The sequence below is a fragment of the Homarus americanus genome, unplaced genomic scaffold (genome assembly GCF_018991925.1).
Source record: "Homarus americanus isolate GMGI-L3 unplaced genomic scaffold, GMGI_Hamer_2.0 scaffold30535, whole genome shotgun sequence".
NCBI classification, from domain to species: Eukaryota; Metazoa; Arthropoda; class Malacostraca; order Decapoda; family Nephropidae; genus Homarus; species Homarus americanus.
In genome coordinates this window covers 915079-928342 of record NW_024732440.1, presented here as the reverse complement: position 1 = coordinate 928342, position 13264 = coordinate 915079, and the positions used below count along the sequence as shown (strand labels likewise).

The window sequence follows — 13264 nt, the reverse complement described above, 5'->3', positions numbered from 1 at the left end:
GGCGATTCTGTTCGTGGTGTTATCTAACATTGATTGTTTAGGTAATACCCTTGGCAGCAGGTGACCTAAAACCAAGGCCAAATGTCGTTAGTGAGAAGCAGGAATTAACCAAGAGGAATTAACCAAGATGGGAGAGTAACAAGCAAATAGTTGATAATCAGGCATATGTGTCAGTGGTGTTGATAATGTTGCCTATGACCAAAAATTTTCACGGGAAAAAAATCGAGAGCAGCATCAACACCTTGGGTAGGAAGTACAGTAATATTTATAGAGCATTAGTGAGAGGTAATATTCACTATAAACATAAATTTCTGGTAGCGTCGGCCACCTGTGTAATTTACCAACAGGTGCTCAATATATCTCGAGGAGGAGGAGGTCGTCGAGGTGAGGAGGGAAAGAAAAGTTACTACGATATCCTCCAACTTACTCCTAAAGCTACTCAAGCCCAGGTAGGTGAAGGGTGAGGGAAGAGACACAGGTAAAGATTCATTAGTGACCATAATGGGAGTTGAAAAACCTAAATTGGATTTTCTTATGCTTTTCGCGGTAATTTAAAATAGGCAGTGCATATTTTCCCGTGACCGGCTACAGTAAGTTCCTTCTTATGCTATTTTACCGTGAGTGCAATCTGACTGGCTAATCGTCCATCACTGGCGAACAACACGAAAATTATATATATGACTGTGACCGGTGGCATTTGGCATTTATTTCGCCATGAGTCGATCGTTGTGTAGCTGTAAGCGTACTTTACCATATTTCTATTGTGCATGGAAACTTATTATAAAAGAGGCGATATTTACTAGAACCTAATAGACCCTGACCTAACGAACCAAAGAAACCTACCTAACTTCCTAGTTGGGGCCAATCAGAGTGCACTCACGGTAAAATATTCATTACATTTAAAATTTGACCTTTTATTATTGTCGCTGATGTATGTTTATGGAAGTGCGACAATGATTTACATTAACTGGGTTGGGCCTTGAAAGTGAAGGGAAATGTGGGGTTACAACACGCACACCAAAAAAACACCCATCAAATCTGTGAAAACCTGACCTAACCTACTAAAAGTCGTGAGACAAGATATAACCAATGGAGGAGCATTAATTGATTCTCTTCTTGTGTTTGCAAGTTTTTGGTGTTTTCGTAACGGGGAAGCCATTACTCAGTCAAGTGTCCATGCCTTAGAGCTGGCAGATGCCTGCCCCACAAGGGCAGAGAGTGTTGTGACGGCACCGAGTGTGAGCTGTTTTAAGACCAGACTTGACCAACACTGGAGCAGGTTCAGATACATTCAGGAGCTACTGCATGCCCAGTACCTGCCAACAGTGCATAACAGAGATGTGACCAACCGCCCAAGTGGCTAACTAGCCGATCAGTGGCGAAAAGGAACAAAGTAATATCAGCTTCCTCTCCACAGCTTAACGTTTTCCCAAGTTCTTCACAATCCTCTGTCACTGCCTCATTGACAATATTTGGAAAGTTCTGCAACATGACACATCAGAATTGAAATACAAATCCTATTAAACAACAAATACTGTACAGTATATTTTATTCAGGAGGGGGCCCCCTGCAGCCGCACATAGCTGGGGTCTGCCCTATCACCAGCCATTCCATGAGGATTATCTCTCATTCGCTGCTGTTTTTGTATACAATTTGTGTTGTGTAGTACTGTACATTACTGTACCAGGACATAAACAACCTAGAACACAGTATTAATGTTGTGTTAAGACATGAACAGTGATTGCAGTGTGTAATTTTACTGTAAATTGACATTGTTTGTGTGAACACCCAACTTACGCTATCGTGCATAGCAGTGGACAGTGTTTGCATACCGTACATGCTGGCCTGCCTGCATCACAAGCTCAAAGCGACAGCATCTTTTGATGAGTGCTCTATACATTTTATTTTGTTTATTTATATTGTTATAATGTTTTTTGTTTACAATATTTACCATTTATTGTACTGTACTGTACATGTACACTGGTGTATGTATAAATAAATACAGGTCTGTGTCTGTCCGTGCGAGATGAGTACAGTAGTTTAGAGTCTTGGAAAACATTTCCCAGCACTGATTTGTACAGTAGTTTAGAATCTCGTGTAAAAGTTCCCCAGAACCCAGAAACATTCCTGGGATGTACGATAGTGTCTGTCCATGTAAGATACGTAGTTTAGACACCTGGAAACTTTAACTGGAAAAATTCAGGGATAAGGGATTTTTCCGGGTTTGAGAAAGTTGTCTGGTTACCTGGAAATCTCTCATTCCTGGAAGTGCTCTGCACCAATTGTTCCAGCAAATGGGGATATCACTGTACTACAATATTGTACATACTGTACTGTAGTACAGTTACTGTATGTAATACAAGAATCAACACATTGCTCACTGCATGATATGGATCATCTGCAGACAAGAAATATACCTGTACATAGTTTCAAAAGAGGCCCTTCTTTCTCAAGGGTTCCAGGATAATACTGAAGGACTGTCAAGTCTGGAAATTAAAACCTCCCATCTTTAATACAGTATGTGGAAAATAAAAGGTCGACTTTCCTAGGGTTGAATGTTTGTTAAATCCTTGTAAATTTTGTAACACTGCCTCCTCCCAGTTGGCTTATTATTAAGAGCCACCTGCTTTTAGGGTGTAGTATGTAAGGGATGAAGGTTTGATCCTGAAATCTTATTTTTTTGCAGAACTCATAGTTACATAGCTTGGATAACTTCCCTCCACCCTTGGGTTTGTGGATTACGGTACTCATCTGGATCTGAATGTGTTGAATAGATGTTGCACTAATCCTCCCAGTTCTGTATCTTAGTGGGGAATACAGGTAAATTGATACCAGGTTTACATAGTGGGGAGGTCTGATGATCAAAAAGTCCCCCTCGTCTCGTAAGAGCATGTAAGTACTATAAGCCTTATGGCTACACTAGAAAAAAAGTATTTCAGGGTCATTCCTTCATTTAGTGATATTGTTTAAAATGACCTTCCACTTTTTCCTGGCAAGCAAGGTAATTTCAATACTATTGCTAGAAAATAAATAAAATTCTTTCTTTTTCAGGTGAAGGATGCTTATTACAACTTATCAAAAACCTACCACCCTGACCAGTATAAAGGAACAGAGGATGCTTCTGTCAAGTTTCGTGAGATAACAGAAGCCTATCAAGTTATAGGAAATTTTCAGAAGAGGAAAATGTATGACAAGGGTTTTCTCAATGTATCGACAGCAGCCACCCCTGCTGAAGCCGAGAATTATGCAAACAAGTTTCATGAGTCACGAAGAAAGAGAAGCCAAGTTCCAACTGCAACTGGAAGGACTCCTGTTTATGATTTTGATGAATGGTCAAAGCTCCACTATGCATCTAATCGTGAGAGGAGAGAAGGCGCAAAAATGCGTTTCGAGGAAATTCAAAGAACAGAAGTACGAGATGTCGAGCAAAAGAAAGCCGATTCTATCATCTTTATAATATTATTGGGTGTAATATTCTACTTAATCTCTCTTTCTAGAGGCCCAAATATAGATGTACCTAAACAGAAAGATAAATAGAATATTTTTTATGTGTACAGTAATAAAGAACTGTGTATTTATAAATATGTATGTATACATTGTGTGCAATTTGCTTATTGTATAGTAGATATAAATTGGAACAAGCATGTGATGGAATGGGTATTAACCTTGAAATTCAAAAACCTTTAGATAATTTTGCTTATTCAGTACAGTATTGTATACTTATGAACTCTCCCATTAATTTTTTTACTACCGTACTCTATCTCGTGTTATTGAAAACTCCAGAGTTTTGTCATTTTTAAATAAGATTTGAAAATTTAATGATTGATTATGATACTGTATAGTAGAGTTGTGATATAGTATGTATTTTTCAATATACAGTATGTTCTGTAGTTGTATACAGTACCAGCACCATAATCTCAGTTTTATTCAGGGCTTTTAGAAAAAATTCAAGACTATACTGACTTAAACTTTGATTACCCAGAATAACAATTAGAAATCATGGTTTGTGTAGTCAGTAGAGCCATGTGAGGGATGGCAAAGATGAAAATTGTTGCCATAGAACTTTATACTGATACAAGATAAATTTTGTTATTTTAATTTAGGTAATAAAACATAAACTACGATAGGCTATCAGTAACATAGATATGAAGAATGAGGCTGAGCATAAGTATAAATGAAATTAATGTAAAATTCTTAACAAAATATATAAATACAGTATCTTACAGTACAATACAGTACTGTATATACTGTATGTTGTTGATAATGCCGTAATGAACAAGGTAAGATCACACAAGTGAAAAAAGCAGGATGTTTAGTTAAAAAAGGTTTTTTATGAATTTAAAAGAAAAACTACCTAGTAATGAGTTAGAGCAAAAATTAAAATAAGGTACAGTAAATAAGTCAAATGAGAGGGCATATTAGCAGACTAATTTGGTTATATTTTAAGAATATACTGTACTGTAACATACATGATGTTTTTGTCTTAAAAAGAAGCATATTAAGAAGTTAATATACTGTATTAGTTGGTTGATCTTTTAGATGGTTGTACTTGTCATTAAAAAGGGTTTCTTCACTTACTTAAAGTGCTCAGTGTTACTACATTAACTTGAAAAATTTAATGAGGTTGATTAAAAAATATTGGGCTTATGATTTTCACAGGACTTTTTGTGGAGTGAAATCTTATCTGACAAAGATTCTTAGTGAATTGTTTAAAGTATAATTGCTGCCAGAAAAAGACTTGAAAAGTTATACTGTATTGCACTGTATTACCATATAATAAAAATGAAATTAGTCAATTGACAAGAAGCTGGTAAGCAGCAGTCAACCATTAGAGCATTATCATGTGAGAGTATTTTCTGTGATGAGTTTCATCTTTGACTACATTCTCTTTGCTGTATAGGGGGAGGTCCATCACTCTCTGAACACATTCGTATTCTTCCTTTCTCCTGGTTTAAAATACTTTCCACCTGCAGGGGATATTAATTTCACATTGTATATGAGTGTGAGATAAAATATTTACATGAAGAGAAAAAATTTACAACTCATTTATAATGCACTGGCCTCTGTTGTATGGGTTAAGGAATACCTGTACATCCTCCACATCTTACATGAAGTAAAGATAAAAGTGTTGTTTTGATCCATCTCGGAGACAATTTCAACTGAACTACTATACTGTACTGTATTAATGCATTTAACAATGGACATGTATAGTTTACAGGTAATCAAGTGAATAAGAATCAGCGTGTTGTGTCATACACCTGTTCCATTACAAGTAATATAAAATTTTCGGTATTTTAATGTTTTATTTAAGTGGTCAGGGTCATGTACAGTATCTCAAATTATCTGTCCACATTGTGAGACCACAGATGATAGATATTGGGACATGCATTTACCTATGGTTTTACATAAGTAATGCAACGTATTTATTTCGGCGTAATTACTATGATGATTGGTTACCAAATGTGGTAGGATCAATGTACCACAGAGCCACACATACCAACCCTCCTGGGACATCAAGAGATGCATGTAGCATTTCAGAAGGCGTGAGATCCATCCTGGCAGATACTGTACTCTACAAACTTAAACTTTTTATGGTATAGTATACAGTATTACTTATATCAATAAAATATCCTGTTGGATAGATTGTTGAATTGTTGTCTAGGCCTTTTGAAAATTTATATTGTTACTGATAGCATTCTATTATCTGAGGGAAGAAAACTCTCAGCATGCTCTTCCAGTGTGTGTGTTTGTTTTAATTGAAATTATTGCAGTGGGGATGTTAACAGATCTTACAAAAATATCTGTAGTGGGGTCCTCACACCCTTATTATAATACCCATTCCTTTACATGTACTGTAGGGTAAGTTGTACAGAATGTTACCTCTGGAAATATTAAAGTTAATATTTATTTAAAGGATTTTGTTGCTTTTATTACATACCTTAGTGCATGGCATTGTTCTGGTTATACAGTATGATGCAAAACAAAATTATAATGGTGTTGGTGGAAGACGCCCTTTATTATTACCTATTCAGAACCACATACCACTGTATCAGGTAATGGAAGAGAGTTAGAGACTTCCCCTTTAAGACCACACAGCTGCAAAATGGTAATTCTTTAGAGTAAATGATGGTGATTGGTGGGAGTCTTGAGTGGCTCCTGACTTTGGCCATCCTGCTTAAGTACAGTACAGTATTGAGTGAGAACAAGATTGTAAATGTGAAGAAAAAAATAAATTAAATATATTAATTATCATTTACCGGGTAGTTTTAGCATGATGGTACTTAGCAAATCAGCTAACTTAGGTGTGGTATACAAGAATGTTCGGAAGAAATATGGTTCTGCTTCTGTGTTTTCATCACTCGCTACCATTCATATCACTCTGCTCTGCCACACGTAATTATACTGCAATTTATCCCTCAGATATTGTTTTTATAAGATGATACGAGTATATATATATATATATATATATACAGTATATATATATATATATATATATATATATATATATATATATATATATATATATATATATATATATATATATATATATATATATATATATATATATATATATATATATGGGTCCTGAGACAAATATACTGTAGATAAATGACTAATGATTAATAACTTATTCCCAAAATACCAGTAACAATTCAGATTACCTAATAGTAACCCGAACCGAATCACGTATATATGGTAAAAAAAAAAAAAACGGCTTGGGGGACACCTTCGGGATAATAAGCAACCCGAATGTTAAAAAAATTGGCCATTATGCTAAACAAAATCGTCTACCGTTAGCTAAATAAAATATTAAGTGGCGTCCCTGTAGTGAAGAGGTTAGGGGAAAAAATTTATAAGGGACGTTAGACGTTATCAATGTGAACGCGCCCTGTGTTATAGTTCAGCTGGTGTTAATTAACGTCGAGTGAGCATGTGTATCCACCTGTCGTCCCCTGAATATTAAATCCTAGACTCCTCTTTCTTTCTCCAATTACCTTTAAATTTGATTTGGTGATTCATAACTAGAGCTGCATTCTTCCCCTGATCCTGCAACCTGATAGCCGACCACTTCCAAGATGGCCGACCACTTCCAAGATAGCCGACCACTTCCAAGATGGCCGACCACTTCCAAGATGACCGACCACCAATTTCCGAAGACCAATTCAGCTGGTGAACTTAAGTAGGAGTTGTCCGCCATAGTTTTAAAGGGACGAGGAGTTACTGAACAGACAGAATATCATATCTGTTTATCTTAGATTCGTTATTTATTAATGTCAAACAATACACAATATTTTATATTGGTTATGTTTTATACTAATGTCTGATTACTCTAGATTCCATATTTATACCCCAAAATTTGCCCAATTACCCTAAAAAACACTACCCTAAACTACCCCAGCAAAGGCTTGATTACCCTAAAATAAGGTAATTACTCTTAAAGTACTGTACAGTATTCGTTTTTTATTTTGTCCGTAATTATTATTATTTTTTATATATTACTATATAACATTATTACCCTAAATTTTTATTACAATTTGTTTGTACAATCAAGGTTGGATTTTTCTTAATATTTTTAAATTCGGACAAAGTTGTTGGCGGGAGGGAAGGGTATAAGGTGTTTCGCCCCGGGAGGCAGTGCCATTAAATACATTCAAGAGGAAATAGTCGGTCGTCGCTCCGACTTATTCAAGTGGTGAAATCTATACTTGGTCAAATATATTGATAAGGTATGATACACCATTAAGATTATTGATAGATTAGATCAGTGTAATTTAACATGCTGAAGACCGCATTTCCGGTGTTATGAAATTTCTACCTCAATTTTTGTACCCCGTTGGTTTACTCATGAACACAGACGCCACCAGACTAAACTCTCTGCTCAACACATCGACTTACAAGTGGCGGTAGGTAGTGTTAGTTACTGCTGGTTGATTATAAGTATATGTAGCTTAAATTAAGAAGGATATTTCTAGGCTGTCACTTGCATTTTGTTCCGTTTTATTGTTATTGTTGGGAAAAGGGCCGTTTTTTTTATATTCGCCACTTATCAGCTTACTAGGCGTTTGGGCGGTTTATCCAGCGTTAGTACAGGAAGAAACCTGTGGTTGGTAGTGAGGGTCACACTGGATAACACCTTTCTCACGTGTGTCCGGGCTGAGGCTCGAACCATTGACATATAGGTAAGAGTTATGCGTGTTACCGCTGTACCAACACCTGTTTTTATTTTAACCTCTTCGCCACTGATCGGCTTGTTAGCCGCTTGGGCGGTCGGTCACGTCTCTGTTACGCACTGTTGGCAAGTACTGTGTATGGGGCGAGGTCATTCAAGAACGTACTTCGGACAATACTACTCTGTGATGGGTCGGCATCGCGATGTACAGCCTGTACAGGGCAGGGCAGGGCAGGGGCCCAGGGCTACTATTTCCAAAACGGCTGGATGGTCCCACTGTTACCACAGCCTAGGCTTCGAACACCCCATTAATATTTCCATCAAACAAAAAATGTAACCCAAACTTAAAAAAATCCCACGATAAAATTAATATAAAAGTAATGAGAGGATAACAATGGGACATATAAATTATTATTCTCTGGTATTTGTGAGGTTTATTTTGAAGGTTATATTTCATTGGGTGTTGGCCACAATGGGATGGCCGACGGATGGTGTACAGCGAGTTGCGTTACTTGGGTATCTTAAACAGCGCAGTGCTGTTGTTAGCCCTATTCAAGAGAAGGTCACAGTTATAAAACAATAGGCACATTTTCATCCATCCTGAAATATGGCCTTGCCTTTAAGCCAAATGGTTACTTACGGCAGCGGCACACTGGACACTCCAAACATGTTCCCCGTATTGCTGGCTGTTGGCCTGACGGCCCAGTAGTAGCAGGATTTCGGCTGTTGCGAGAATGGACAACGGTTTCACGGTGAACTACTGAGCATTGCTGGTCGGGTTAGTGCGCTCAACTGAGCTTCATATTAGGTGTTAAGTATTTCAGTAAAATTTGAAATAATTTACGAAACTAATAATTTAAAATATATCACAAAACGGTGACATGTTTCTATTTATTTGTCACTATAAAATAATTATTCAGGGTCTTCTTTGACCAGCCAACCGCTACCCCCTCATCACTTAGAGGACCCCCCCCCTCCCTGAATAGTACAATATAATTATTTGCTTAGCAGGAATCGTATTTCAATTCGGATGTGTCGTCTCAAACGTACAGTATAGGCGAGTGCGTTTCAGACTTCTGGCGCCAGTAAGTTTGGGGACTTTGGCAATTTCTGTTTATAATAACCTGGCAATTGATACTGATTTACATTCCTAATTTATATTTTGTCAAGAAGATGTTCTCAGAAAACCAAGAATATACTGTATGTGGGTGAGGGACTGTACTCGCTGGTAGGGTTATCTAAGGAATTGTGCATCTATATGCCACAGGGCCCCTCAGAAACTAGTCCCACTCCGGACCCTGCAGACGGCTTACATCAGTTGTTCGATTTTGTTCATTTTCCACATGTTCTTTGGATGATGGTAAGTAATAAATTGATACAACCTTTAATATATATTTTTGTAGTTTTTCTCTATGATCATAAATCACCTGTAGTGGACAGGGTATGAAAGATACTGGAATTGCTGGGAAGAACTGTTCATATGACACTCAAATGAATTCTCTATGCAACAAACTTTAATTACGCCAACAATTATGGCCTGTCGGCGCGTGTTCTCGTCCTGTTGTAAACATTACAGTCTTGCTTAAATTGTCAGCAAAGAAAGGAGTGACATGCTAGAGATTGTACTGCCTTTATTATAGAATTTAATGCCCTTTTGGGGGGGGGGGTGCAGTTTAGGATAGTAGCCAGGTATCGAATTCCGTTATTTTATTGTTTGCAATCACAATACATAACAAAAATAAGACATTTCTATGACACTTTCTGTGCTGACTAGAAATAACGGAGATATTTAGAGTTAAAAAATAAACACAACATGCCCTTAAAAACCTCATTTCTCGGTAATAGGTAAACAATGAACTGAGGATAATATTGAATTATGAGAAAGTTAAGTTAGATTAGGGCAGTTAACACCAGAAACATGGTCAGATTCATTTCTGGTGTAAATCGCACTAGCCTAACCTCATAATGCAATATTCTCCTCAGTTCATTGTTTTGTTTTTTTACTATATATCTCCTTTATTTCTCGTCAATGCAGAAAGTGTCATAGAAGAAATTTATCATATTTTTGTTAGGTAATGTGGTTGCAAACAATAAAACAGGTTAGTTTGCAGTAGTGCACCGTTCTTTCAGTCTTTATCAGTGTACCTTCTATCTCTCGGTGTTAGAAATATGTTTTTCCGAATGTTTAGACAATTATAAGACATTTTCTTCTATGATATTTCTAATACTGAAAGAAATATAACCTAACTTAACCTACCCCATTTTCTGTGTAAAAAACATAGAAAATCACCAAAAAACAACCAAACCCAATCTAACCTTAATTTCTGACAAAAATATCACTGAAGAAAAATGTCTTAGAATTGTCTAAACATTTGGAAAAACATATTTCTAACACCGAGAGATAGAACGGTTACCCAATTCAAAACCTGGCTACTAACCTAAATTGATTTTTTTTAGCTTTCAGCATCGAATCACATGTTTATAACCTGTGCAATCCCATATATTTTTTTTATTTCCACACAATAGGTGCTTAAATATATTTAATTTATAAATAATGAGGATCATATTGTTGGAATCAAAATCAACATATGGGTTTTGAGTCATTTCCAATACCTTATGAGTAGTGTTGGTTATTAATTGAATTGTATGTTCATGTACTTATTGTTCTTCCTCAAGGAGGAGTGAGGGAGAAGCCATATTGTTTTTCAATGACATCCTTATCACGTCCACAAAAAATATAAAATTACACCATTCCGCTTCAAGATAGTACTTTCTCCACGATAAGGTTAAGTAGGTTTCTTCGGTTAGGTCAGGTTCTAATAGGTTTTATTCGTTGTCGTATCATTTTTATTACCAGGTACTTACTATCATCCAAAGAATATCTGTGGAAAAAATAAACAAAATCGAACAACTCCTTCTGGTGTTAGCTGTCTGCTTCACCATTTTGTGTAAACGTAGCCTAATGTTACAGAAAGATGTGACATGATCCTGAGAGTTATCAAGTACCACGTGACCTGCCAGTGGCGTTAAATGATCTCAAAGGAATATTAGACGATTGAGGTCTTTTTCTTTATCAATACTATTCTTCACTCACACACATATCTGAAACAACAGAGAACATTGTTATCTATGAGGCATTTAATGTTTTTCACTCGGTCACACTATGGCGCTCACAACACATATGAACACAAACACAGTGAGCACTATGGCATGACTGAGTGAAAACTAAACGCCACTGATGGGTCACGTGATGCCTGATAATTCTCAGGTTCATGTTACGTCTTTCTGTAAAATAATAGGTTCCCAACTAATAGTTTTAGTGTATAGGAATTACTATTTAGTGTTCCTGAATAAAAAAAATCACCATATATTATAATTATTAGATTATTTAAAATTATTCAAGTCAAATTTAAGAGCAAGAAAAGTAATATATATATATATATATATATATATGTATATATATATTGGTTTTTGTTTACGTTAGTAGCGGTGGTGGTATGTTGGGTAAAACCTATGATAAATAATTTTATGCATTCATCAACATGGTATGGAAAATGTTTCTTCTTAATGTCTTGTGTCAATAAAAGTACTGTATAAACACTTTTGACTCATAGAGCAGGATGGGTGTCGCTTCAGCCCAAACTCTGAATGTTATCCTGGTAAGATTCCTACTGGAAATTAAATTAAAAGCATTTACTAGTTCTGTCATCTTAGTTTAATAATTCATAATTATATGCAATATACTGTACATTATTATATTCTGGAGTCTTCTGGGAACTAGTTTATCTTGGGTTTAATCCGGTATTGTAATAAAGTAAATAATACAGTAATAAATAAATGTAGCACTGCGAGGGGTGTGGTGACGAGGCAGGAGGCGACGTGACGTGACAAGGCACTTATATAGCACACACTTTAACACCACTACCAAACCATTATCTTTTAACATTTTAATTTATAATTTCTATTTTAAAATTAAGTGATACGTGATTGCTCGGTTTGGCTACTTTTGCACTAAAGACAACTGATCAGTGAATAAACCAGGGCATTATACACTACTATAATAATATTTTTTAAGTTCTGATAGTAGGGTTAGAGTGTAGAGTACAGCAGCAGACCAGTCAGGGGACCCAACATAACCCTGCTCCATTTCCGGAGGTGTGGGATTTGTATACAGTAAGTGGTGGGTGGTTTCTGTCATTTACTCTTTTGAGGAAGATAGTCAGGTTGAAACACATGTTGAGTAAAATTCCCACCGTTTGTTTAGGTTTCCTTATTTACCATACAGCACTCCCATCTGTCTAAATAAATTATACAGGTATCTCCCGATTTATGATAGGTTTACCTGAAAATACTAACATAAATCGTGAACATTTTAACATGGTTTCATTCAATGGGATACGCTCCTGGCCAGTCCAACTGACATGTAACACAGAAAGAATGATGCTACATCAGTTAAATAAATAACACTCGTCACATTAATGATAACATGCCAGGTTGTCATCTCGTGTCCCCTCCAAGGCTAGAGAACACTTGTTGATGGAGCAGTGACATTTTCAAAGTTACACCAAAAGAGCAAAATCACTTCAGTCAGAAAAACAGAGCAAAATCTGAGCGATAATGTTTTCCTTTTACCAATCATGGCAAAGTATCACAGCGATCACAAGGTTGTGCAACAATTAATAACAATAACACTTGTTACATGAACGAGGGCAGATATGATCGCATTGAAACAAAGTCCGGGATTGTACAGTAGTTTAAATAGTGGTTGTGAGGCAGTATGCAGGTAGGTGAAACTGCGCATAGGATGAAAAAGCAGTTTCTGCACTTATCGGCCAATTTGGATTTGACAATTGTAGGAAAGATATGCTTCCCCAGTGTTTACGTTCCGCATCAGCGAGTTTAGCCTAGTGATAACTATCGTTAACATGGATTTTACCGACATAAATCGCGAGAGGATGTTGGTGTTAAAACCTAATTAGCTAATATTAATACGGATGATCGTAAATCGGGATACCTGTATTCACTTATAAACGTAATGAGTCTCACACACACTGCAGTTACAGCCAATTAGATTAGGTTAAAAATACAAGCCTA

At 36.4% G+C, this 13264-nt stretch overlaps 1 protein-coding gene across 1 annotated transcript; it reads left to right on the top strand.

The window, feature by feature from the left end:
- Positions 1–29: 29 nt before the first annotated feature.
- Positions 30–5916, top strand: LOC121868735 (dnaJ homolog subfamily C member 30, mitochondrial-like). The gene is made up of 2 exons (XM_042369606.1): positions 30–449; positions 3052–5916. The coding sequence occupies exons 1-2, from the start codon at positions 186–188 to the stop codon at positions 3535–3537; spliced, it is 750 nt and encodes a 249-aa protein (XP_042225540.1). The 5' UTR covers positions 30–185; the 3' UTR covers positions 3538–5916.
- The last annotated feature ends 7348 nt before the right edge of the window (positions 5917–13264 follow it).

Excerpts from the sequence above, each read along its gene's own strand:
- LOC121868735 (XM_042369606.1), top strand. The coding sequence starts at position 186 with ATGTTGCCTATGACCAAAAATTTTCACGGGAAAAAAATCGAGAGCAGC. Across the intron at positions 450-3,051 it reads CTAAAGCTACTCAAGCCCAG|GTGAAGGATGCTTATTACAA; the intron begins GTAGGTGAAGGG and ends TTTCTTTTTCAG.